This window comes from Malurus melanocephalus, unplaced genomic scaffold, assembly GCF_030028575.1.
Source record: "Malurus melanocephalus ecotype Western Australia unplaced genomic scaffold, MMel_1.1 scaffold_16, whole genome shotgun sequence".
Classification (NCBI taxonomy): Eukaryota; Metazoa; Chordata; class Aves; order Passeriformes; family Maluridae; genus Malurus; species Malurus melanocephalus.
The window spans coordinates 4,770,481-4,794,821 of record NW_026623248.1 but is presented as its reverse complement, the minus strand read 5'-3'; the positions used below and the strand labels follow the sequence as shown (position 1 = coordinate 4,794,821).

Sequence of the window (24,341 nt, the reverse complement as noted above, 5' to 3'; positions counted from 1 at the left end):
CATAAAAAGATATTTTATAAAAAGATAACAAACATATCAAAGAGGGCATTTCAAAGGGCATTTAAAAGCCTGAGATGGACATAAGGATATAAGCAACTTCTGAAAATCTGCCTTGTAAGCCCTAGCAACAGCAGACACAGCTGCCCCAGACTAGCAGGCCACCCCTCAGAGGAGCTGTCTGCACCCCCAGAGCCACAAGATGTGTTGGCAAAGAATCCTCTGCTGGGGACTGGGGCCCCTCATGCCAAGATCTGTAAAGCCATGCCCAGCTCCTCTCCAGGAAGCTTGCAGGCCAAATACAAGATGGTGACACAGAGCAGGCTGGGAGTGCAAGGTGACAGCATAACACATGAGCAATGCTCTCTAGCCTTGGGGTGGGAAACCAAAAAGCCAATTCTAGGGTTTTTTTTGTAGAGAACTTGTGCCAATGTGATTTTTTTTAACAGAGCTAAAGCAAATATAAACCTCTGGCAATTACAAGCATCCTAGCATGTCTTAGGMGGAGAAGGGAAAGAATAAGGCTGCAGCCTCCACAGAGCTGTTGGTGTGCCCTGTGTGCCCAGTTAATCAGCTGTGTGTTCTGGTCGCAGTTAAATCCCCAGTCCCTGGAAGCTTCAGTACAGGACACGGGAACACGGATGATGTAGACTAACAACTCGCTTTCACACATGTGCTACAGCACAAGTAAATTTGAGAGGCGATGAGTAAGACCAAGGGTTGCCCGCTAGAGAGCAGCCTGGGAGCATAGCCTGGCTCTTGGTGAATTKAGAGACATAGTCAAGGTTGGGGATGATGAAGAAGACAGCAGAACTGAGATGCCTGGGACTGGTCATATCTGAAATATGTGATATGTGAGACAGGGTCAGATATACTTCAAGGTACAAATAATTTTTTTTCTCTCAAAGACATAACAGCCACAATCATCAACAGAGGTGCTCCAATCTGCCCGTAACAGCAAACTATTTGTACCATAATGTTTCTTCCTTTAAGATCCCACACTCATACAATTGATCTATTAGGTTTCATTCCCTCACAAAGCAAAAAACTCCAATATATCCCTTACCAAGACAAGCCACCTACTACTACAGCTGCAGTATGGGACCAAAGAACAGGGCTGTAGTATGTCATGGAAACCACACCAGTATTGTTCTATCTTGAGACAAGAGAGCAAAAGAGCCATTGTATCTTGGCCTTCAGCTGTCCAATGGAGGGCCCAGAAAAGGCAGAGTCAGATTCTTCTCAGAGAAAACAGTGAAAGGACAAGAGGCAACAGACAAGAGGTGAAGCATTAGGAATTCCAGTTARACACAAGGAAAAACTTCACACCATGAGGGTGAGCAGACCTAGCAGAGGCTGCCTAAAAAGGCTATGGCTCTCCACCCATAACTCAACAGGACACAGTCCTCTGCAACCTGGTCTAACAGGACCATCTCTGAGCACAGGCTGGCCCAGATGACCTSCAGAGATCCCTTCCAAGCTGAATTACTCCATGAGTCTTTGAATACCACCTGCCACTCGTTACAGCAACCACCCTGAGTAATACCATAACAGTGTACATTTTRTTATTCATTATACTTTCAAAAAAGCAAGTATAAATTTCAATGAAGGACACAAACACAAGCTTAATGTTACARCAATAATGTTATTACACACCACCAGCAGCCAGAACCACATGTGATCACACTGCATGTGGCCATGCAGGTTGAGACTGTTTCTGCTGATAGGGAATAGGAGCAATAATCTGCACACCTGCTTTCCAGAGAAGTGCTTGTCACCATACAATCACCACACCAGACCAAAAAGGTAGAGTCAGGGTACAGAGGACATATCAATAGTAGGGATGCATAAAATTGTGAGCAGAAAGGTTTTCTCCTTTATATCTGATGAGAATTCCTTCATCTTTGGTGGGGGCTGGGTGCCCTACAGGAAACTGGCTCACCTGAGACTTCTCCCAGTACTCCAGGTGGGATACATTTCAGGGAAGCTGGGTTTTTCTGTTAGATCAAGAACCTAAGTAAAGTCTCTAGAGTCCCTTTTGGATACAAGGCAAAAGAGACAGGTTCAGAAGACAATCTATCCCATTAACTTTAGATGCCTCTCCTACAACAACTTCATTTGGCTGACTAAATCATGGGAATATGKAATGAGATGAATCATGACCTTGAGGTGCCTGCTCCTTCCCCTTGGCCAGGATGAGGTATAAACCACACAAAGTGAGAGGGGAGTGTTGCTTTAAGGTKCTGGGGATTAACCTCAACCCAAGGGATGCCTGAGAGTGGTACAGGGCCTACATCAGGGATGCCTTCCCCACTGGCTCCTTGTGGTGCCAGATCAGGGGACAGGAAATCCTCTGCCTCKGCTGAACAGCTGCTCCATAGGGTGCCCAAGGGTCAGTGCAAGGAAGGAAACAGAACATCTTTGCTAGGCATTTCTTGGGCTTTGGTGTTCCSCAAAGAGGGATTAGGTTCTTCCTAGAAATGGGCAGGCAGAAAGAGAGATGAAAAAAATGACTTCCTCAAGGTCACCAGTGGTGCAGTGAGCAGAGCTGGGAAGAGGAAGACATTATCCATTATCATTCTCATGCTCCCCCCTCTAACAGCTGCCAGCTCATGCTCCAATGATGAGGACTGCAGACACACTTTCAGACCTCTGCTTCTGAGATGAGTTCACCTGCAGGTCAGGTGCTTATATTGCCGTATCAGCACCCATCTCAGAGTCCCTTTCTAAGCCTGCCTTAACGCTGTTTTTCTGTCCAACAGTCTTCAGTTCATTCATTCTCTTGTCACCAGAGGGTCTTTTGAGGCAAGCAAGGAGACAACGAAACCAAGAGACATCACAGTATTTGGTGCCTATGCCAAATGGAAGATCATAGACCTTGGAAATGAGCTGGGAGCTCTCCATTCCTCCCTCTTGGCTTTGCTTCCATGCCAGGAGCCCCCGCTCCTCCTGTGTTCCTGCAACAGCAAAAGTGAGATTTTCGTGTTTAAAACATCAGGTGTTCAAGCACAGGACTGCTTTGTGTGCCTCACACCCATTTCTCAAATCCCAGCAGACCCAGCACAAAATACAAATCCCTTCTACTTAAACCCTTTTAGCTCTGAAGTTCTTTACAAATATTCACTAATGAGCTTCCAGACAATACCCTTTTTCCTGCAACAGCTTCCAGATAAGCAGTCTTTCTCCACTGCTTTCCATGGGACTCTTGTATACCAAGACAAGTTTTCACCTGCCATGGGGGATCCAAGAACTGTTCACAGGGGAGGTTCATGCAGTGCTGAGAACACAAGGCTGGATGTGCCCAGACACTTCAGAGTGGATTTTGCTAGTAAATACTACTCAGGCACAGGTATTTACCCTAGCCAAAGGGATTCCTGAGTGCCTGTAACKGCTGTGGCAGCAAAGTCTCTCTTGGGAAAGGGAGTGACCATAGAGGTAAATTCTGCCCAGAGGAGCTGAAGATCGAAGGCTGCAGGAAAATTAATGAGCCAAAGGGAGATTGGCTTCCCAAGAAGCCTCAGACAGTAAAAGAATCTGGTTAATAGACTATCCTTCTCTTTTCCTGTAGCAGCATAGAGGGTTTCCTCTCCTGTTCTTATGCCCTCCCGCCCTCTCATGCCTGATGAAAATTCAAGGCTCTTTGCTGCCTGTGAGGGCTAGCTGCAGGTGCTATATCCTGTCTTTGCTCAACAGCCTTTCCTACTGCTTTTTACTGCTGTGGCTCCAGTTCAGCCTCAGTTTTAGCAGCTCMCATAAGGAGGCACACATTGGCTTCTTCTACTTATTACAGCCACTTTTCTCTCTCCTTTTAACTAGCAACATGGTTCTAGGCTGGAATTCTGCTCAAAGATAATTTATTTGCCAAATAAGCCTTTTCCTCAGCCTGGGTTGTCCTGACAAATTAGTTAATTTTTGATAAGCTGCTGCTTTTCAACCAGAGATCATTTCAGTGATGTCTTCTGTTCCTTAACCCTCTTTAGGAGGAGCACAGTCACACAGTGTTTTGTGGCTGCTAGCACAGCTCCTATCCATAGAACAGGACTAACAAAGACAAAAAAATACCAGGGAACAAACTTTGGACAGGCACAAACCAGTAGGTCATTTAACCAAATCCTACCTGGAATGGTGTTGTCCAGGATAAAGCCCAGAAGTCCACCCACAAACATGCTAGTGGTGAGAAGCACCAGGATCACTTGGTCAAGCTGGATGATTCCTAGCAGAAAAATAAAGCTGTAGATAGGGGTGCAGGGTTTTAAAACACGTGTTTTATCAGCAATGTACCTGGTGCCAAGAGGCTGCCATGCAAGATGCCTGCTTGCTTGGACTAGGCTTGCAAATCCCAAAGCAGAATGTAAGATTTGGCAGTGGAAGGGAGAATCATCTCACAGCCAGTTTCAGACCCACTGTTTTATTCTACATGATTATTCCCAGATCCATGGTGGGCAGGAGATGGCTCATAAATACATTAAGAGCCTGTTAACAGTGCAGACCACAGTACTGTCCAAGAAAAAGCCACCTTCTGCTCCAAACACATTCTGCACTTCCACAATGTAACACCTAACAGCTCCCTACAGAACTACAAGCTTCATATGAGTATATTTAGCACGGGATTTCACCAGAGGTTCACCAGGTATGTTGTTCCCCCTTGAGGGATAAGGGCCACGAGCAAAGCCCTGTGGCTCTGAGCCTCTGATGGACCATCTGTAGAACATGTGCTTTGTGAGCTCTCTAATAAGCCCACTCAGCACAGCACATACACTGTCAGAGAGGACACCACAGCCTTTGTGATGAAGCCATTAGTCACACAAGACACAATGAAGGGGCAGCTGTTGGAGGACTGGCAATTTCAATGAAGTGAACTTGATGGAATTTAGTAGAGGAGTATGCTCTTCCATTTTGAAAGCACAGCATTTTATTGTGTATGAGCACATGAGAAAGCCTCATTCATCAAGACTTTGACCAAGACTCCGYCCTGGAGTATTCTCTTGCCCCATCCCAGGAATGTGTCCCAAGGAAGTGCTCTACAATCCTTAGCCCAAGAGGAATTTGCTGTGGTGCAGTCACAGACCAAAAGCAGAGATTTCTGCACCAGAGCTGTGCATCAGAGGCAAGAACAACCCTCAAAGAAAGAAACAGGCAACAGACAAAGCACAGGTTTCAGCACTTCATCAGGAAAAAYTGTATTTTAAAAGATTTCTCTGGATAAGCCTTTCCTTCAGTTTTATGCTAAGAAAATGCTTCTGATATCACTTCTTACCTGTTTCCAGCAGTGTACTGTTCTTGCTAGCCCAGCTGGGAATTGTGAGGCCAGCAAATACAGAAAATCCAAAAACAAAGATGTTTCTTGAGGAGTTCATATCTGTATACTGCACGGAGAAAATTTATACACTACATGTTTACAATTGTGGATTACTGTTGTATTCATGAGACACAGTGGGATGCAAACACCACAATCAGAAGGGGGCCCAGCCCTGGTGCTGCTGGGGCATTTGTGGTCCTGCAGGCCCCAGTGCCAGCCAGCCCTTCCCTAACCAGGGAGCCCTTTTCGATTCAGCCCCTCTGGGTACAGCCCTGTATCTTTACCTGAGGAATTGCCAACATAAATGTTTACATTTGCTGCAGTGTGGCTATAACTGACACAGTCTGTTAAGAATTTTACTTGAAACTGTGGTCCTGTGTGCAGTTTTGGACACCAAAATAGAAGAAAGATAAAAAGCTATTAGAGAATGTCCAAAGGAGGACCACGAGGATGGTGATGGGTKTGGAGGGGAAGCTTCATGAGGAGAGACTGAGGTTACTTGGCTTGTTCAGCCTGGAGGAGACTGAGAGGAGACCTCATTGTACTCCGCAGCTTCCTCATAAGGGGAAGCAGAGGGGCAGACACTGATCTYTACTCTCATGACCTGTGAAAGCAAAGAGCATGAAGSTGAGTCAGGGGAAATTTAGGCTGGATATTATGAAAAGGTTTTTTCACCCAGAGGKTGGCTGGGCACTGGAACAGGCTCCCCARGGAAGTGGTCACAGCACCAAGGCTGACAGAGTTCAAGGAGTGTTTGAACAATGCTCTCAGGATCATGGTGATTCTTGGGGTGGCCTGCATGGGGCCAGGAGTTGGACTCRATGGTCCTTGTGGGTCCCTTCCAGCTCAGCTCATTCTATGATTCTCTGTTTCAATGAAATTAAGTCCCCTTCACCAGGGATGAAACAGAGCTCACACAGCTGTTACCTGTAAATTGGAAATCCCCACTGCCGCAATAACTCCAAATATCACAAGGAACATGCCTCCAATCACAGGGGTGGGAATGCTGGCAAGCAYTGCCCCAACTTTCCCGAAGATGCCGCTCAGGAGCATGGCACAGGCACCAGCAATGATCACCATCCGACTCCCGACCTGGGACAAGAGGAAGAGCGAGCAGTCATGCACCGGCCAGCGGAGAAAGGGGGTGACAGGCTCCAGCACAAACCTGCCAGGCAGGGGCTGCAGCTCCGGCCCAAGTACTCCATGGAATGTTCAGGAACAGGTTTGGATACAGCTGCTGGTGAGCTGCGATGCTGGCACTGAATGGGAAGCACCAGTATTTATACACCATAAATATTTATAATGAAAGGCACTCTGAGAGCACTACACCTATTTACTCGGTGTTATCCTCTCTCCTACTGTTGTCAGGATTTCAACAGTTTGCTGTTAAACTGAAATTTAAAAGTTAAATTAAGAGCACAGTAATCCATACATACAGTCTTATTCTTGCTCTAGCCTAGGAATATCTTGGCATACATACAGCCTGGTGCTGCAACCTCCTAGTCAATTGAGTGGACAATCCTTCCACCAGGGTTTGGATTGTTGTCTAAAAGTGACTTTCAACGAGGTGTCCCACAATGATCCCTCCATCCCCCAGAGACCAAAATTTCAGAGAGCAGAGCTAGTTGGCTGCTCCATCCTGAACTCTGGGATCWGATATGTCCTTTCTATGGTCAAGAAATAAGAAGTGAGGAAGTCTCTTGATCTGTCCCTATCTCTCATCACCCATCTATCTTCAGTAAAACCATTTTTTTCTTGTTTCCCCTAGGAAGAGTCAGGGTAGCCTTTTCTTGGCTGAACACTACAACAGAGATGGGATGAAGCATCAAGCCATACCTTTCATTCAGATCTGTTTATAGTATACGAATAGGAAAGAAAAAGAATATCTGCCAAACAAAGGGTTGAAAGAGACATTTACATGGAAAGTGAAAAGAAAAGCAGCAATATTTGTTAAACTTCCAATTCAAGATATGCCTTGCCCACACCAAAACTTTGACTGCCTAAAGAGTCATGCTAAACYTACAACATTTGTGTCAGGGAAACTCTGTAATCCTCTGCAAACATTTTATAATTCAATTAAATATTTTAATCCCTCCCTTTAAMTATCTGAAGAATGTCTAATTACAAGAGGATTTTTGTGAATGCTTTCAACAAAAACATTCTCAGAAACTAGTAGTGCCTCTTTTTAAGTATTTCTTAATGTCCCTTTAAAATATTCTASGTCTTTCTTGATTGTGAAAGATAAATTAAAAAGATTTGAGTTTCAAAATAAAATCATGCATTGCCTTCAGATGGGCTTTTTAAATTCCTTGGCTTAAAACTTTGGGACACTATTACCATCTAAATGTTAATTAATAAAAACCAACAGATCTATTTGTTTCAGGATTAGAACAAACATTCAGATTCCCAATTTGCCAAAATGTTGAAATACCACATATATGRACTTGGCCTTAAAGGCAAAAGAYCTCATCCAGTGATACCACCATGACCATATTCTGCTAAAGCCACTAGTTCAGCATTTCTTTCAATTATATCARAAAAACAACAAAATCAGTTCTYTTTCTTAAGGTTGAAGAAATTGCCRAGTTCCCCACAATAWGTAGTGACTCTTAGGCCTTTACCTCTCTTTAAAATCCTCCTTTTCCTGGAAGTGAGTGCTCAGTACTGGTATACTGGGCCTTACCAAGCTGTTTAAATGTTGGTGCCTGGTGCCTTGTAAAATGTTGTACCTTGGCAGCTTCTAGCAGCTTCTCCTTGCCTTATCTGACAGCCCCTGTGTGTATCTGAGACCTCCAAAGACTTCTCAGGTGGTGCTGGCCATCTCTGTTTAAGTAGGAAACAAATCCCTTGTGTTTCCATTTGTTATGGAAAAACATGTTTCCCATTTAAAAAAAGAAATTAAATCTGCCTTGTGCTCTCAGMGTCTCCATCTGTCCCAACCAGAGTGTTTACACTGATTTAAATTGACTGAGATGACACTGTATTTTCAGCTCTTTCAAGTGCAGACAGAGTGAGCAAAGGTGGGATCCAAGGGAAATATCTCTCCTGAATCTGCAAGGATGGCATGTCCATTTAGTGTACATTGTGAGAATACATGTCCTATAATCTGGCAGTTATGAGCCCGGGCAGCATCCCATACAYACAATACATGGAACAAACTACATGCCAGGAAAGAACTGGCTCAGGTAGATGGTTAATGTGCACAGACTTCCTAATGGCAACGTACACATGGTGACAGGCTAAACGGGACTCCATGCAGGCATCCAGACAGCCCTCWGTGCTCGAGGCAGCCACCTCAGCAACACTTCAATCTGTGAAAAATGATTATTGGGACTGAGTGAAATAAGCAGTATTATAGAGTGGAAGCTGTAAGTTAAATTCTGCATTTATTTACTGATTCATAGCTCTTCTGGCAGGACTTTGCTCTGACGGTCATTTGAAAATGTTGTCCAGTTAGCAACTAGATGTCTGTCAGCCTATCCTCTGGCTGTAAATCTTAGTGAAAATCTATGATCTGATTCTCAAGCTTATCTCTGGAAACTTTTTTCCCTGATAAGAGTAATTGATATACTCAAGGTACTCACAAAATGTAGAGTTTTAAAAACATAAACCTTTGCTATCCCATTTTATAACCCCAAAGAAATAGTCTACTTCTCAMAACTGCCATCCTAGTGTTATAAAACTGTGGAATTTGAAGCCCTAWTAAAGATTTTCCCTTTCCCTTCCTCTCCTCTCTCATCCTCCCCAGGTTCGCTCAGATGCAGCACATTCTCTGTAGCCCTACCTAGGCCAGGTGCCACGAGTGAATGCATTTTTAATTCCCCATGCAGACCAGAAGCAGAGAAAGGGAAGCACTGCCTGCCTTTGTCAAGTCACTCATAGTGCTGCTGAGCTGGTCTCCAATGTGCAGGGCACAATTTTCCAGGATGCCTTTCAGAAGGCACGCTAAGATCATTCCCCAGATCCAGACACAACCACGTGCACCACACTCCTGTGCACACACCCGGGGGGGAACCCTCCGGGACGCAGCACAGCCACCCCGCTGCAGGAGGCTCACCTTGGTGATGCCCAGGGCCCCCACGTTCTCGCTGTAGGATGTGGTGCCGCTGCCCGTGCCCCAGGCCCCAGCCAGGAGGCAGCCGATGCCCTCCACCCCGATGCCGCGGCTGATGGCGTGTTTTGGCGGCGGCGGAGCCCCGCACAGGCGGGCACACGCGAAGTAATCGCCCACGGACTCCAGCATGGAGGAGATCACCCCGGCTAGGAGGCCGAAGATGCCGGCCAGGCTGACCGTCGGCTTTCCCCACTGGCCTGCAAGGAAAGAGCTCAGATGGGAGGGGCACATTTACCCTGAAATCTGCCCCGGGGAAGGAAGAACAGCAGGAATACCTGTGGGTGTTTGCCTGATTTTAAACATTTAATCTCTCCCTGCTCCTAAGTGGAGGTGCAAGCAGGATGGGGAATGGGGGCAGTGGTACCTGGATAAGGCAGCCGAAACCAAGGAGCCTGCGACAGAACGTCCCCACGAGTGTCCGTCCGGGCCATGTGGCCGTAGGCGGTGGGGTCCGCAGGGAGGACGCCGGTCACTGTCAGCATGTAGCACAGCAGCCAGCTCAGAGAGAGCCCCAGCAGCACCTGCCCGTCACATGCAGCAGTGGCGTCTGGTTAAGGTATGGCTGCRTCTCCAGCATGGCTGGGACAAGGTGGGTCCCTGCCCGACCCTTTCCCCTGCACACGGGATGAAGGCAAAGAGGCAACAGGGCCTCCTGGTGGCCCTCTCTCCTTGTCTCCCTCCCTCCCAATGGTCAGGGCCGTGGGGAGCTTTTTCCCCTCTGCCCCTTGCTGCCCAGGCTCAGCTGGCAAGTGCTAACTCATCTGGACACGAGTGGAAAGAGCTCAGGCAGCCCGGGGCAGATGTCAGGGAGCCCAGTCCCTCTGTCACAATCCCCTGGTCTCCCGGAACTCCAACATACCGGGAAGATCTGGAAGAGGTAGACTGGAAAGAAGTGGCACTTCTTGCCTCTCTGGTAAGATGGCARTGGCACAGCAACATTTTTCAGGTACTGAGAGAACAGAATTATGAAAAAAATAGTCCTAGAAGGAGGGAAAATGARACCATAAACAAAGTGGGTCCCCAGCTGCCCACCTGTCCCCACATTAAGTGAAGACCTGCTACCCAAGAACCCAGACTCTAAGGATCCAAAAAGAGAGGTTCTCAGCAGCGGAGGGTAGCTCCCACTCCATCAAGCCAGAGGTGGAACAAGCTTTCCATCATAATCTACTGATAGCTCCTGCACATTTGCAAATATCTCATTTTCCTTATTGTTTCAAGACTTACACTCCAGGTAGTGCATCTGTGAGTATGACACAGTTGCAGAAAGGTTAAAAATGATGCCTAAGAAAGACCTGACAGATATTCAAGGTTCAGGTCCTGCCTCTGTAATTCAGATACACTAGAAAGACAGAATTTATTGGTTTCCTGATTTCAGGTTTACCTGTGCTGTTCCTCAAGGGGAAAAAAGCTCTTGTGGCACAGTAAAAGAAGAGGATTTGGTTTGGCTGTGTAAATCCCTGTTTTGAAAGAWAAAACATGGTGGGACTGTGGGGCTGCACATGGTGCCCCCGGAGCCCTCCCAGCCAGYTGAGAAGGGGAGAGCACAGCCCTCTGTCTGCAAGGGCTGCACGATGAAGGGGCCCTCCAGGGCAGGGGTGCTCCCGTGTGCCCCCAGCAGCACCTGGGGCTCGTGCTGGTGGAAGTAACCGCAGGTGCAGCTCCTGTCCCATCCCTTTTGTAGGACACATTTGCCAACAGCAGCACTCACAACCTGCCCCCATGCATCTTTCCTTCAAGAAGGGCCAACCAGATGAAGCTGAAGACAGCCAAATGTGGAGAGAGGGCAGGGACTGGGCATCCCACTTTGATTGCTGAGCTGGTAGAAGACTATGGACATTTCCTGTGTTAACCAGGCCTCTGAAGAGCTCCTCATTGTTTTATAACAAGTCTAAATTTTATACATTGGGTGAGTTAATCAGGATAGGATTTAGTGAGAAATCAATTGCACTAGCTGAAGTGCACCGACAGTGGGTGGAAAACTGGTAGTTGTCCATGTGCAAAAAGGTGATGAACTGTAGTTTCAATATTCAGGGATAGGCAGAACAACAGTGCAAAGAAAATGCTATCCTCACTTCTCTGCAGACACTCCACAGCATACAGCCTGAGGTTAGCTATCACAATTCAAAAGTTAGGTCACAATTCAAAGCACTGCATGACTGCAGGCAGAAAGTCTGAGGAGAAAGTGGTTTCAATTTGTGGTTTCTAATGCTACAGAGCCCAGACAGACTGAGTGCACATTTTGTGCATTTGCATGAACAAAGGTGCTCAGCAGCCTTATGACTCACTGCAGAACCCTCCTCTGTCTCAGGGAGGTGTCACTGCTTATTATTCAGGTTGCCTAGTATTCTAGTAACAATTCTAGTAACTATTCTAACTATTCTAGTAACAAACTCTATTTTCAGTTGTTTATAACTCTGCCTAACTTTACCCATTCAGGATGAAAAATTCCATGGAAAATGTCTGCCACAGGCCAAATATTTTTGGAAAAATACATACCAAACCTATTTCAAAGAGTGATGTTCAGGAAATAGACATAACATACAGTCTGCATTGAAAAGGTCATTTTACCTAGRAAATCAGTAACAAGATCTCCTGATGACCTGGAGAAATTTGAGATTTAGTAGAACTTGTTCTTTGAGGTAAAGGATTTTGCTATTTCTCACAAAATCTGCTCAGGTATGCCTAATCTGCAACAACAACTCTATGTCCAAAGAAGTCAGCAGAAACATCTCAGACTTTCACATTTGCAGACCATAAAGATTCTGAGCTGTCAGAATCCAGGCCTTGCCCAGTGATGTACTGTATGTGCACCATCACCAGGGAGTAAGTCACCACACACTAGAGAAATTTCTTGAGGCAACAGTGGGGATCTTCCTTCATGAGAGCTCTGGGATGTGGTGGGGCTGAACAACAGGCCTGAGACCACATGGCTCATGTMTTCCTCTTTCTCCATCCCTGCTATCCCTCCTTTCCTAATGATACCCATGGAACATGGAGAAGGCAGCAAAAGAGGACACATCTGGGATGGCTCAGAGCACAGTGATCAGACCAGGGTTAAGGTATCTAAATCAAGAAAGAAAGGATTGGGATTATCATGGGTAGAAGATGGGACAGAAATGAACAGGACAGAAAGGGTGACTTGGGCTGAGAGCAGGGACACAGGCTGAAGGACTGGGACCCCATTAATGGAGTGGCATAGCTGGGCAAAGAGGTCAAGCATGAGTCTGAGGTTAGGAGCTAGTGGCTGGAGAAGAGCAGCAGAGAAAGGAGATAGTCCAGGCAAGAACATACAATTTGTAGAGGAAAATTCACACTGGCTAAGCAAAGAGGTTAGGACAAATCACCAGAGCTGGACAACAGGGCAACAAGCCAGGGATGTGATGGGAAAACCAATGGTGAAAAGACAGCTGGGTTTCAAGCAGGATTYGGAATCATATGGAGTGCTGGTGGAAGAGACCAGCTAGGTGAGGAAGTGGGGGTGGAGAAGAGAGGTAGCTTTTGTGTCTGGGAGGTGCAGGGAGGAGGAAWGTCCAGGAGAGAAGTGTGCTGGAGCATGTCCCCACAAAATGTGCTGTGTTCCCAGGGCTACAGTCAAGCTTGTGTCCCGAGTCTCCAAAGCCAGCTCCCAAGTAATGGGAGCCCAGAGAGAGGTTAACAACCTAGTCCTGTTGCATGCTATCCCACATGGAAGTCTACACTAGGGACCTGAAGGTGCCAAGTCTGCAAGGCAGCCATGCAGTGGCATTTCTCCTTTTTTAATTGATTTCTGAAATCACAAGGAAATTCCACCACACTCTGMACTCATGCAGAAGGGCAGGCAGACAAATGTCCTTGAAAGAACTGATTGCTGCAAAGTTACATGTGCAAATAGACCTTTCCAAAGCCTCCGAGGCCCTCTCTGGAGAGAACAATTCCTCCTACTYATGTGAAGACAATACATAAAGCACCAGCTGTTTCAACATTGAATACCTAACTCTGAGTGCTCAACTTTGACATTTTTGGAATGTCTTTTCAGTGTAAATAATGGGTGTGTAAGACAGTGCATGTAGACAACTGTGACAGAGACTGCACACGCATGGGAAAGGCTTGTAACTCTACTGACTTAYGAGCTTTAGATTTTCACAAAATCAGGGGTTTAAAACTCATATTTGGGTTTTGCTTTGTTGCTAAGGGCTTTAGCCTCCTGGGGTTGGAGGAGAACTACTATATCACGTGGCTGCCTTGCACAAGCCTGTCATGTGTTGGTGCTCAACAAATAAACCTTGAACCCAGGGGAACTCTGCTACAGACTGTGACACTTGGTTTCGTATTAAAGGCAGGTGATTTGTATACTCAGCTTTCCACAGAAAAATGAGACTTACATGAATGCTATGCCCCAGTGCTCCCCAGCCATATCCCCCGCTGACTCAAACAGAGGTAGTGCAACCAAGGTGATGGTGGGGGCAATTGTCAGGGGGCCGATGAACCTCATCAGAAATCCAATCAGGCCAGAAAATCCAACGAAGATTTGAAAGCAGGAAGCTACAACAATAGCTCCTTGCACCTGGGAGAAAATGGAGGAAGAAAGGAAGAGTTTGGAAGGAGCTCCAGCTGTTGAGCCTTTCCTTCATGTTAGTGCAAATCCAGCATRAGAGCCAGGTTCACTTTCTAGTGACAAACTGGCTTAGAGGCCTYGTGTTGACAACAGTAAAACCTGGCAGAAATTATGTGTGAGGAAGGACCACCAAAGCAGCAGCACAGCAACTGCTGCCTTGGCTGATGGATTTAGTCCTCACCAGGGCTAATTTTGTTTGAGAGATCACCTCCTCCCTGTCTTCTTGGGCTACCCAAGCATGTATCACCTGCCCTGCACTCTCCTGCCTGCTCCCTCAAGGGAGAGAAGAAAAGCTCTTGCYCCGAGAACAGGTGTAGGGCCATGATCTCTATTGATCTCCCTTTTGGGACGGGTTTGGGTCTCTTTCAGCACACTGGTGGGGCAAGTGACTGATTACAGCCTCTTTTCTTTCCGGATATCAGTTTCACTCCAGGAACACATTTATCATCCTGAACTTCCCTAGTTTTGACAATCACTGCCAAGGAGCCAGCAATTACATTCTGAAATGCTGCTCGATTCAGTGGCAGCTTCAGGCAGGGGTGAGGCTGCTCTCTGCCTTCTCAGATTTGGTGATAAGCCCAGGCTGGGACCTTTGTGGTGCTGAGCACCTTCCTTCCCCCAGTTCCAAAGGGAAGAGAAACACAGGGGCTGGGTGAATGACTCGGGGTGAAAGGAGATGTCAGTGGTGTCCTTGTGATAGATTTATGTGTATTAGCAGAGAGCAGCCTGTGCTGCACAGCAAATGTGTGGTGAGCTTTCAGCATTTCCCAAGTGGTTTGGAAAGCACAYAAACAAATGGATCAACAGAGGCAAGTTTAGACATTTGCTCTAATTAAGGCAATCAATRTAGAATAAAGTGAGACCCTTTTCTGATTACCTAAGAATGCCTTTGTCCTTAATATTTACAGAAGGCTTTGCCTTGCATTTTTTTACTAGGTTTCCTATGCTTAGACAGGGTCCTTTCCTTGAAAATATTTTCCCTCTCTTGCTTCCTCAAGGCTAACCATGCATTATGGAAAAGGGATCTGACTTTACCAGTGGGGACTTTGCAGGGGCCATAAATCACTGAACATGTCCCTTGTTCAGCAGCAGTGAAGCACCTGCTTTTTTGATAGAGAATAGATGCTTTGGAAGCTGAACAGCATGAGCACCAAGGTCCATTGGAAATACAAGTTTTTCCAGCTGTGATGGGCATGATTGGTCAGGCACTTCMCTGAAAACAAACAGCCCTGATCCAGATGCCACTGAAAATGTAATATACCTCTCTCATCCGTGTCTGCCAGACTTGGATGAATTCTGGTGAGGAGGTATTCACCAGGGTGGCATTCTGGGTCCAGGCAGGGCACTTCCAACTGGGGAGAGACAGCATTGCCAAGGTGGGGGTCACAAATGTGAAAGTCCCTCCTTGTACAATAGGCAGCCTGGAAAGAGAGTAGAGGGAAAAAATGACAAGTGTGAATGCTAGAAACTCAGCTCCATAGGGGTAAGAGAAAGGAAAGAAAACCAAAATTTAAAATCAGTCTGCCCATGGCCTCTGAGAGTATCTTTTGACACATTGCAGCAGGTCACCATCACTGACCATAAGTAGGAATTGCTGCCCATTGCATGCAAGAGCAATGACATGGGGTGAGAGCTGAGGTTCAAATACCAGCAATGGAGGGGCTCATCACTGTTACAACCCTGCTACCCCGTGTTAAGGAAAAAGCAGTTGTCCTAATGGCTGATGAGACCACAGACCTGCACAGAGCAGAACAACCAAAGGAAAAATCTGGAGGAGGGAAAAGGACCAAGGAAGAAAGATGGTGAGACACTGAAGAAAAGCTCAGCATCARTCTTGCCAGTATCCAATTGCTTCCTCTGTCCTCTTTAACTGCTTCAGTTTTCTTCACAACCTGCTCATGAACACAAGGACTAACTACTCTCCATGTCACAACGATGTTTAGTCTGTGTGTGACAGAAAATGTGACCTGGCTTTAAGTACACTAGGTTTTAATGTCAAGTCCTCTTCTGCATTTCCACTGGAACTAGAAAGGAAACCCCACCCTTAGGAGGAACCCCTAAAGCAAGGAGCTCTCATGGCACCTGCTCAGTAAAGCAGTGGGACAGCAATTCAGGTGAGTGCTTTTGCAGGGCACAACTTTCCCTGAAACAGAGGCATTTCTACCATTCTTGAAAATAAGAGATGGCATAGCTGTAACTGCACCATGTCTCTGTCACCTAAAACAAATATTTCAGTCAAATATATCAGCCATGCACAACCGAACCGCTGTCAAATAGACCTTKCTTTTTGAAACAATTTTGCTGGGCAAGGCACAAAAAACAAACAAAAAGAAACAAAGAAGGCCTTGGGCCATGACTTAGAATCTAACAATAGATTTATAGTTCCTGCTGTGTTGGTCTTCAAGCTATTCCACAGCCTGTGCTGGCATGGGTGAGCTCAGTGTTGATGTAGAAGGGCTCAGAGCAAAATGGGGTGTCAAGGCAATACTTCTGGGGCACACTGAACTCTTTCCTGTTTGCAAGAGGGAAAGCTGCAGAATTAGGGAAGGCAATATTATGTTTTGATAAACAGTACATGATGTCCAAGCATTTACTAAGCAGGGCTTACCATAACAGAAGTGACCTCTGTCTCCCCTCAGGAGCCTCTGATAGTGTCTCCAGTGACTGTCTGGGACTCTTGGCTGCTTTTTCATGCTGTGTAACATGACTGARCTGCAGGTTGCAGTGGGTCAGCTTTTCCTTTGGCTATTACCTCATTAATGTYCTCTTGCCTTATTGCTGGGGTCAGCAACAAAGCAATTGCACCCTCAGCACGCAAAAGCCATTCGAGTTTATCCCATGGGAACAACTTCTTACCACTTAATTTGATCTATTGTACCCCAATTAGCTTTTCAGCCATGGGAGAGAGAGGCTCCCTGCTACTCTTTCATCCTCAGCTAATGGAGGAGCAGGGAGCAGGGCACATCTGAGCTGTCAGGAATTCATGGAAGCATTTGGAGGGTGCCTGGGAGAACTCAGAACTCCTAAATTGCACCAGCAGCAATGGTCATCCACCCCMGTCAGAATTTAGCTGAAGAACCAGTTTCTTCTTTTTTTTTTCTGGTCAGGGTGCCTCTCCTTCCTCCACTAATCCTTTAACAATGTAGGAGAAGGGGAGCATCTTCTGGGAAGTTTGTCTAAAGATACTTCTTAAGACAAAGAGAGATAGAAAAGTTTCAGTAGTGAATGAAGCAGGAGGAGTAAAAACGTTTTGTGGATCTGGCAGTTGACCAGTGATTTGATGGTGGAAGTTTTAACCAGAGTCTCTCAGATTCAGAAGCCAAAAAAGCATAAAGATAATTTTTGTCTTGAAGCAAGAAACATGGATTCCCACCATACTGGAGTTAAAAACACCTTGTGGAAAGAGAGAGGCAGCCCAGAGTTATGACAAGGGGAATAGAAGAAATTTTTCAAGATCAGCAAAGATAGAGGGTCTTTTCTGGAAAGGGGGAGTACTTGCAATCATCTCTCTCATTAAATGCTTCATTTTCTGGGTACTGGATGGTAACTCCATGCTCATAACACTAATGGCTCTTAAACGGCTCATCAGCAAAGGATTCACTTTTTGTGCCACCAATCCCTGAGCTTGGGAAGTGGCACCACATAACAGGACATGCTGCTGAGCTCCTCCMTGAGTCCCTAAGTGGTGGCAGATGGACTTCAATTTCTCCTAGTTATCCCCTCCCCTAGAGTTTTCTGTAGAATCTGTGCTCTCTTGACCCTGGATCCAAACCTGAAGGCTCCTGCCACAGCTGGAGAATCCCTGGAGTAAGGAGCAAGCAGATACTTTCACCTGCATGTTGCAATGCTCTATTATTTTGAGGACAGATTCCTTATGAGCCCAACAAAAGGTATATGGAATATCAGGAGATACAAAATTCAGAATAGCAAGGTAGCCCTGCAAAGCTCTCAGCAGTTTCGGGGTGCTTTGGCATGAGCCCTGATTGCCCAAAGGTAACAAATGACTCTCACTGATAAACTCTACAACAGGGTGGTGGACTAGCACACAGTAATTGCTCACATTCTCACTTCTTGCATTTGGCCTACCTGACTCCCAGGAGGACCTGCAGCATGGTGCARATTCCTGAGACAAAGAAGATGGTGCTGATCAGGTGGCTCTGGGTCAGYAGGTCATTCTGAAGGCAAAGCCCTTTGGAGAGGATCAGCGGAATGGCAACAAGACCTCCCATGGCTGTCAAGAAGTGCTAGGAGCCACAGAGAAAGACTGGGTGAAGAAGGACACAAAACTGGCTGTATATTATTATCATGTTGTTGAGAGAACTCACAGATTTGTGCTTGGGTGATTCTGGTATCACCCATTCTCTCTCTTTTTTTTTAATTTTTGTCAGCTTTAATGCTCTGTTAGGGRCTGTTCCAAAGCACCTACAAGAATTGCAATGCACCCACTGAAATGTCTCCTCCTTTACATGTCCAAAGACCTTTTGTAGTACTCTGGACTTCTGAGGCCRCTGTCTGGACTTCTGAGGCTGAGACACAGCCAGTTTATCCCCAGCACCTGCAGACAAAGCTGTTGCACATAATTTTCCAGGAAGCTGGGGACACCCCAAGCTACGTGAAGAAAGCAGTCAGGCAAAGTAATGCAAATATTTCAGCCTATTTTTTTTGCACCACAAAGGATGACATAAAAAGATGGCACATTGGAGCTACATGTTCTTTGCCCTAAGTAGCTTTTCTCACATAGTGCAGTTATGGRTAACCATAAAAGTGGGTGCCAAAGAATGGAAAATTGGGCATTGTATTTGTYAGAAGAGTCACAGATGTATTTCTAYAATGGCCTGTAATTAATGACTAAATCTGAAACTATTTTTTCAAACTTCTTTTTGTTTCAATTATTAACCTTTGTTGTTAACTCTCTCTGTGGAACACAGGACCGCAGTGGTGGAACTGGTGGCATTCAGCAACTCACTGTATGAAGCATGTTTTATTAAAATTATGATGCAGATGTGTTCAGAAAACCTTGGGTTGATACACTCTAAATTTCTATTYAAGGAAACAAAGTAMRAAATTCCACCAACCTCAAAGCACARTCTATCATTCCCTTAATGAYTCTGAGGTCTCTTTTCCCCCAGGCTCCCTACCCAGCATGGCATTGGTGCCACTTGGTCATTTAACACACTTGGGCACAGACACCAGCCAGAACTTCTGCTGAGTTTTTGTTGCCATGGGAGGGCAGAAATTCAGAAGCCCTTACATATTTGACTATCTTCAGCCAAGGTAGCCAATACATTCTTAATAACTATTTGACCCCAGTCCCAGGACTCTGCCTGACCATTTGTACTTCAAAGGGTGCAATGTAGCTGTGGGCACAAGGATAACAGTCAATGCTCAGGATGTGGACCAAAGGACTTGAGTTCACTGAGATCCAGCCTCTCAGCTCCAGTCAAGCCCAGTGCAGGTAAAGCATGCCCAAATTCAGGTTTCACCCCAATTAACTGGCTGAACAGCCAYGTAGCTTTTCTCTATTTCCAGCCTCCACCTGTTTCCCCATCTCACCTGAATGCCCAGCAGAATGCACAGATGCCAAGGAGGCACATCACTGACAGTGTAGCCAAGCTCTATTCCACCATGGCCAGWGCCCCCACCTTTCTCTGGGCCCCAGGCAGCATGAGCTGGTGAGGAAGAGCAGTTGCTACCATCTTCACCCTGGACARCAGGAGAGACATTTTGTTAGCCACAGCCCAGCCCTGTAGACACCCAACAGCTGCTTCTCTTGCAGCCATGCTCCATGTCTGGCAGGAACACCTCCTCTGTAGCTTTCAACAGTGCCACGATATTTTTAAAAAATCCAAAACACAAGGAGGGGAAGTTAAAACAGAGACATAAAACTACATATGGAAAATTTTTGTATGTGCTAGTGTGYCTAGGCCTGAAGAAACATTAGAGGGTGTCTCAATCTCAAAGGGACATCTRGGGAAATTGTGATGGTATCATTAAAATCTAGCTAAGATGAAGAAATTGMAACCAGAAGCAAGGAAGAGTGTGCAGTGGGTTCAGCAGTGAAAGCTGCACTGTCCCCTGGTCTCTGTCCCTCCTGGCAATTCCTCCCTAACAGCATTTTTGATAAAATATACTAAAACACCTCATTGCCACTAATTACTGAGYAGAAGCACATTTTATATTTAATTTCCTTGGTTTTCTCTTTCCAATCTATTTATGCTCACCCTTACCAGTGTTCTGCCTTGATAGAGACACCTGCCTTTTGTCTTTCTAGAAAACCCTGCTCTTACCGAGGAACTGSAGGAGACACAGGGACACAGTAGATGGGAAATCCCAACATCCATGCCAAAGGAGCTGGCTGAAACTGCTACCCAGTAAGGCTCAGATCTCTTCCCAGGCAGCCAGAAGCCCCTGGGGCTTCCCAGGGACCTTTATGCCTTGCAGAGTTTTTTATATAAAGCTGCATTTTGYTGAGGAAAGCAAAGTAGTGCTTCACTTCATTTGCCACTTCATTAGCTTTAAAGTTGTAAATTAAAGAGTAAATTCTCCTGGTTGTCCATGCCTCCTACCAACCCACCCTGACCCCTGTGCACACACACACAGGGTGGAGGGAGGCTGCTAACCACTACACTTAGACCCAGATGCAAAAGYGAATTAAGATCCCCAAAACATTTGTTTCATTGACCCATCTCCAACCAGCAAGTCCTCAGTATGCTGGCAGCAGAGGGTTTTTCGTGAGCTGCCCTGCTCTGTCAGGCAGGGACAGAAACCTGCTGTCTGGAGAAACATAAACAATTTGTCTGCATCAAACTTCTTTTGCATTTTTATCCTCCAAGTCCTGCTGGAGCCTGAAGACACCAAAATGTCCAAYACAGCAGTGTCTGCARTAATGCTCSTGRCCCTGAAGGAAGGAAACAGRTAGTKCTGGGGTCAGGGYACAGGGATGTAAAATTAATGTTGCATTCTGATGTAAATTTTGCAGGTGTGGCAGATTAACTCATTTAATTCAATACCAAATTCATTTACCTGAAACCTCCACGTTTCCATTCTCTTGRCTGAGCCTCCAAAGTCCCATTTTAAATCACACTGTTGAGAACAGGCCATGTAATCCCTAAGAACCCAAACCCTAATGTTGCTATTGATCTGAATGTGTGAGGGGTGGGAAACTCACTTTGTAAGGATATAATTGCTCACGAATTTCTTTGTTCAAGGTCCCTCCCCAYAGGCACCCAGCTCCAGCTCTTTCTTCTGCAGTACCGTTCAAACTGCCTTAATCAACTTAAAGCCTCAGACTCTACTATGGGATACATAGGGTRGAGAAGCCTCTTTAACAAACATGGTGTACTTATCCAGCCTAGGCAAAGTGGGAGATTGCAGATACTTCTAAAYAGATAGGTGAAGGCAGAGTTAATTCAAACTGAACCCAGGCATGAATTTCAAGAGCAAAAGGTATTCCTTAATAACTCCCTGTACAGATATTTTCATTTCAGAACAAGAGAGCCTGAGCCATGAATTAACAAAYGTACTGCAAAATACTTAAGACTGMYCATGCATGGAGTTATTTGGGGACARCTACTGCTGAATAACACCATGGGTAGAMAAATGCTAATCTAGGCAGACAGCAGTAAGCTCCTTTCTTTTCATTGCAATTTTCCCTGTGTTAACCAGGAGGCAGAGCCTGTGCCAGTAACAGCCCCGCATGATTATCACATGAGGGGCCTGACCCTCCCCAGAAGCTGGAGGGGAGCAAGCAGGGCTCAGCAGGAAAAGGATGGAGTGGAGATAACAGGATGAGACAGGAGCAAAAGCACTGGACTCAAATTGAAATGCCAGGGGAGGTACCATCTGAACATCAGAAAACATTCTTTTGCTGTGAGTGACCAAGTACTGCACAAGTTGCCTAGAGGAGTTGTAGATTCTCCAACCTTAGAGATATTAAAAAACTGTCTAGACACAATTGTGGGCAGCTGGCTCTGGGCAATGCTGCYTGAGCAGGGCATTTGGAGAAGGTGACCTCCAGAGTTGCATTCCAGCCTCAGGTCAGCCTGTGATGCTGAGATGCTGGCAGGAGGACAAGGCAGAAGCAGTCTGGAGCAGGGAAGGGAAACCATTGTTGGGGGTTCTCAGCCCAGCTGCTCCCATGAATCCAGGGGACCAGTACACCTTCCATGTGCCTCAGGCTTCAGACACAGCATCACCTCTTAAATAAGTGCATCAGGAAGGCAATCAGAAACTGAACTGCTTGAACAGCAGGTAAAACCCTTGTATTCTACCTTCTTTAGGGTGATTCAAATCATAAGAATTCACAAGTATGATATGTGTTATGGCAAAACAAGTTAAAATGGAAAGCCTGTTAAAAATAATGAAAGAAAACTGACTGWCTCTGAGAACCTTTCTGAGGCTCTGCCCACAGCTGGCACATAGCAAGCTCACCCAAGAAATGTGTGACTTGTGCACTGGGAGGTTAAATGCTTCCTCCAAGGTAGCACAGACAGGCAGTGTGTACCAAGGTAGCAAGAGAGTTGCAGGACCCCAGTCCTTCACACCTGCTGACAGAAACTAAGCAAAGCTTTTAGTTTCTAATGGAGGTGATCCCTGCTGTGGGATAAGAAGGGGGCTGCCATGTCCCAGGACCTTGCCCCATGGCTGTTACAGCTAGCAGCATTCTCAGGGCAACACACCCTTCTGGACTGGCACATCATTTACAGCTGCTATAATTCTACAGGGTGCCTTCCTCAGCTGACACCCAAACCTCTTTCTCATCATCTTTCTGACAATTCASCTCACTGGAAATAAGTCCAGAAGACAAAGAAACACAGTCTTTACTAGGCTAAATTTCTATAGTAATTTTTCTAATTAATACATAAAATGCTTTACCCAGCAACACAGCCACAAGGAGCCACAAGCTCACTTGCTTTTCAGTACAGATACACTTGCGCTGMCATTCATCTAAATTATAATTTTAGAAACAATGGAGAGAAAAAAAGTTAGAAGGGCACCAGAGTGTAGAAAGTATGCTGAGTCTGCAGCAGCAGCAGGGGCTGTAGTGAAGAAATCATTCCTCAGATTCTTATCGAYAAGACCCAAGACAGAAATTTACCACACACCAGAATCATTGCAGCAGCCTGAGCCCCGGCTTTCCCTTTCTCCTCCTTTCACAGGGCTCGCACCTGTTTATATGCAAGAATTACCCTTCAGAGAGCAGACTCACCAAAAAGCTGGGGTTATCTAACCCGTTGAGATCTTTGTCTGAGGAGGGGATCATGCCTTCCACTTGCCTTCACTGACTGCCTTGAAAAAGAATCAGTCAGAAGAGGAAAGCCTCCCARATTCCCACTCCTTCCAGTCAAAACAGCCCTAAAGAAACAGGGCGAGAAGATGCAGAAGCTGGATTTCAGGAGCCAAACAGCACTCAGTCCTAGCTATTCATGTGAGCTGTACTGCAGAAGCATTTCCTTTTCTTTGGCTTATATAAGGGACTCCTTTTCTCCAGCTGATTAGAGGACCGGCATTCAAACCAAACTGGAAAGCAGCCCTTCCCTGGAATGAGTGAATCAGTAACTGATGACAGAAAAAACTTCGTCAATAGGTAAGGATTCTGGAGGATATCAGAGAGGCATCCTGCACAGCCTTGGAACTTACTGCTTCATTACTATTTGAACAGCTACTTGCATTTTTTGTGGGGGCTGGGCCTGTTTTAAGATCTTTGTCATGATATTTGGGAAGTTAAATTACTAGATAATTTCACTTACTTCATATGTAAACTAGTGTGTATTTTGGCATAGGTACAAACATTGTCATCTTGTAGGATACTCCTGTTACAGCCTGAAAAGAATGAAGCTTTTACTGTGAATTTATTTATGGCAGCAACCAATGATTAAGTGTTGAGATATATTAATTGTTTAGCTTAAATAAGTTTTAAATAGAATGAGTCATAATTGTAATATTGTGTGATTTAGAATACTGTTTGCTTAGCTTTACGTGCTTAGCATGGTTATCTATATTTACTGAAGCTTGGGCCACAAGCTGTAAACTTTCACTGATATGCTTTTGGCTGAAATACAGTTAATTTTCCAAGTAACTGGTACAGTGCTGCATTTTGTCTTTAGTGTGAGAAGAATATTGATAATACACTAATGTTTTAGTTGTAATATTTATCCTGAGCAAAACACTTCATTAGTTCCCCATGTTCTGCCAGTGAACAGGTGCACAAGGAGTGCAAAACAGAAGATAAGGACATCTACAACTACCAACTCAATAAAATAAGGCAATGGCCTGCCTGCATGGAGACAGAGAAAGAATCTGATATTAGAAGATCCAGACCAAAAATCACCATTGGA

General features: G+C 45.6%; 1 protein-coding gene across 1 annotated transcript; it reads right to left on the bottom strand.

Moving 5' to 3' along the window:
• Window positions 1–2,684: 2,684 nt before the first annotated feature.
• Window positions 2,685–23,301, bottom strand: LOC130585045 (solute carrier family 23 member 1-like). Its single transcript, XM_057385371.1, has 12 exons — window positions 23,213–23,301; window positions 19,558–19,707; window positions 18,091–18,248; window positions 15,266–15,425; window positions 13,772–13,953; window positions 10,270–10,390; window positions 9,775–9,931; window positions 9,354–9,607; window positions 6,224–6,388; window positions 5,255–5,363; window positions 4,115–4,210; window positions 2,685–2,954 (listed from the first exon to the last, which is right to left on the bottom strand). Exons 1-12 carry the CDS (start codon window positions 23,264–23,266, stop codon window positions 2,686–2,688), a joined length of 1,875 nt encoding a protein of 624 aa, XP_057241354.1. The 5' UTR covers window positions 23,267–23,301; the 3' UTR covers window position 2,685.
• Between the last annotated feature and the right edge of the window lie 1,040 nt (window positions 23,302–24,341).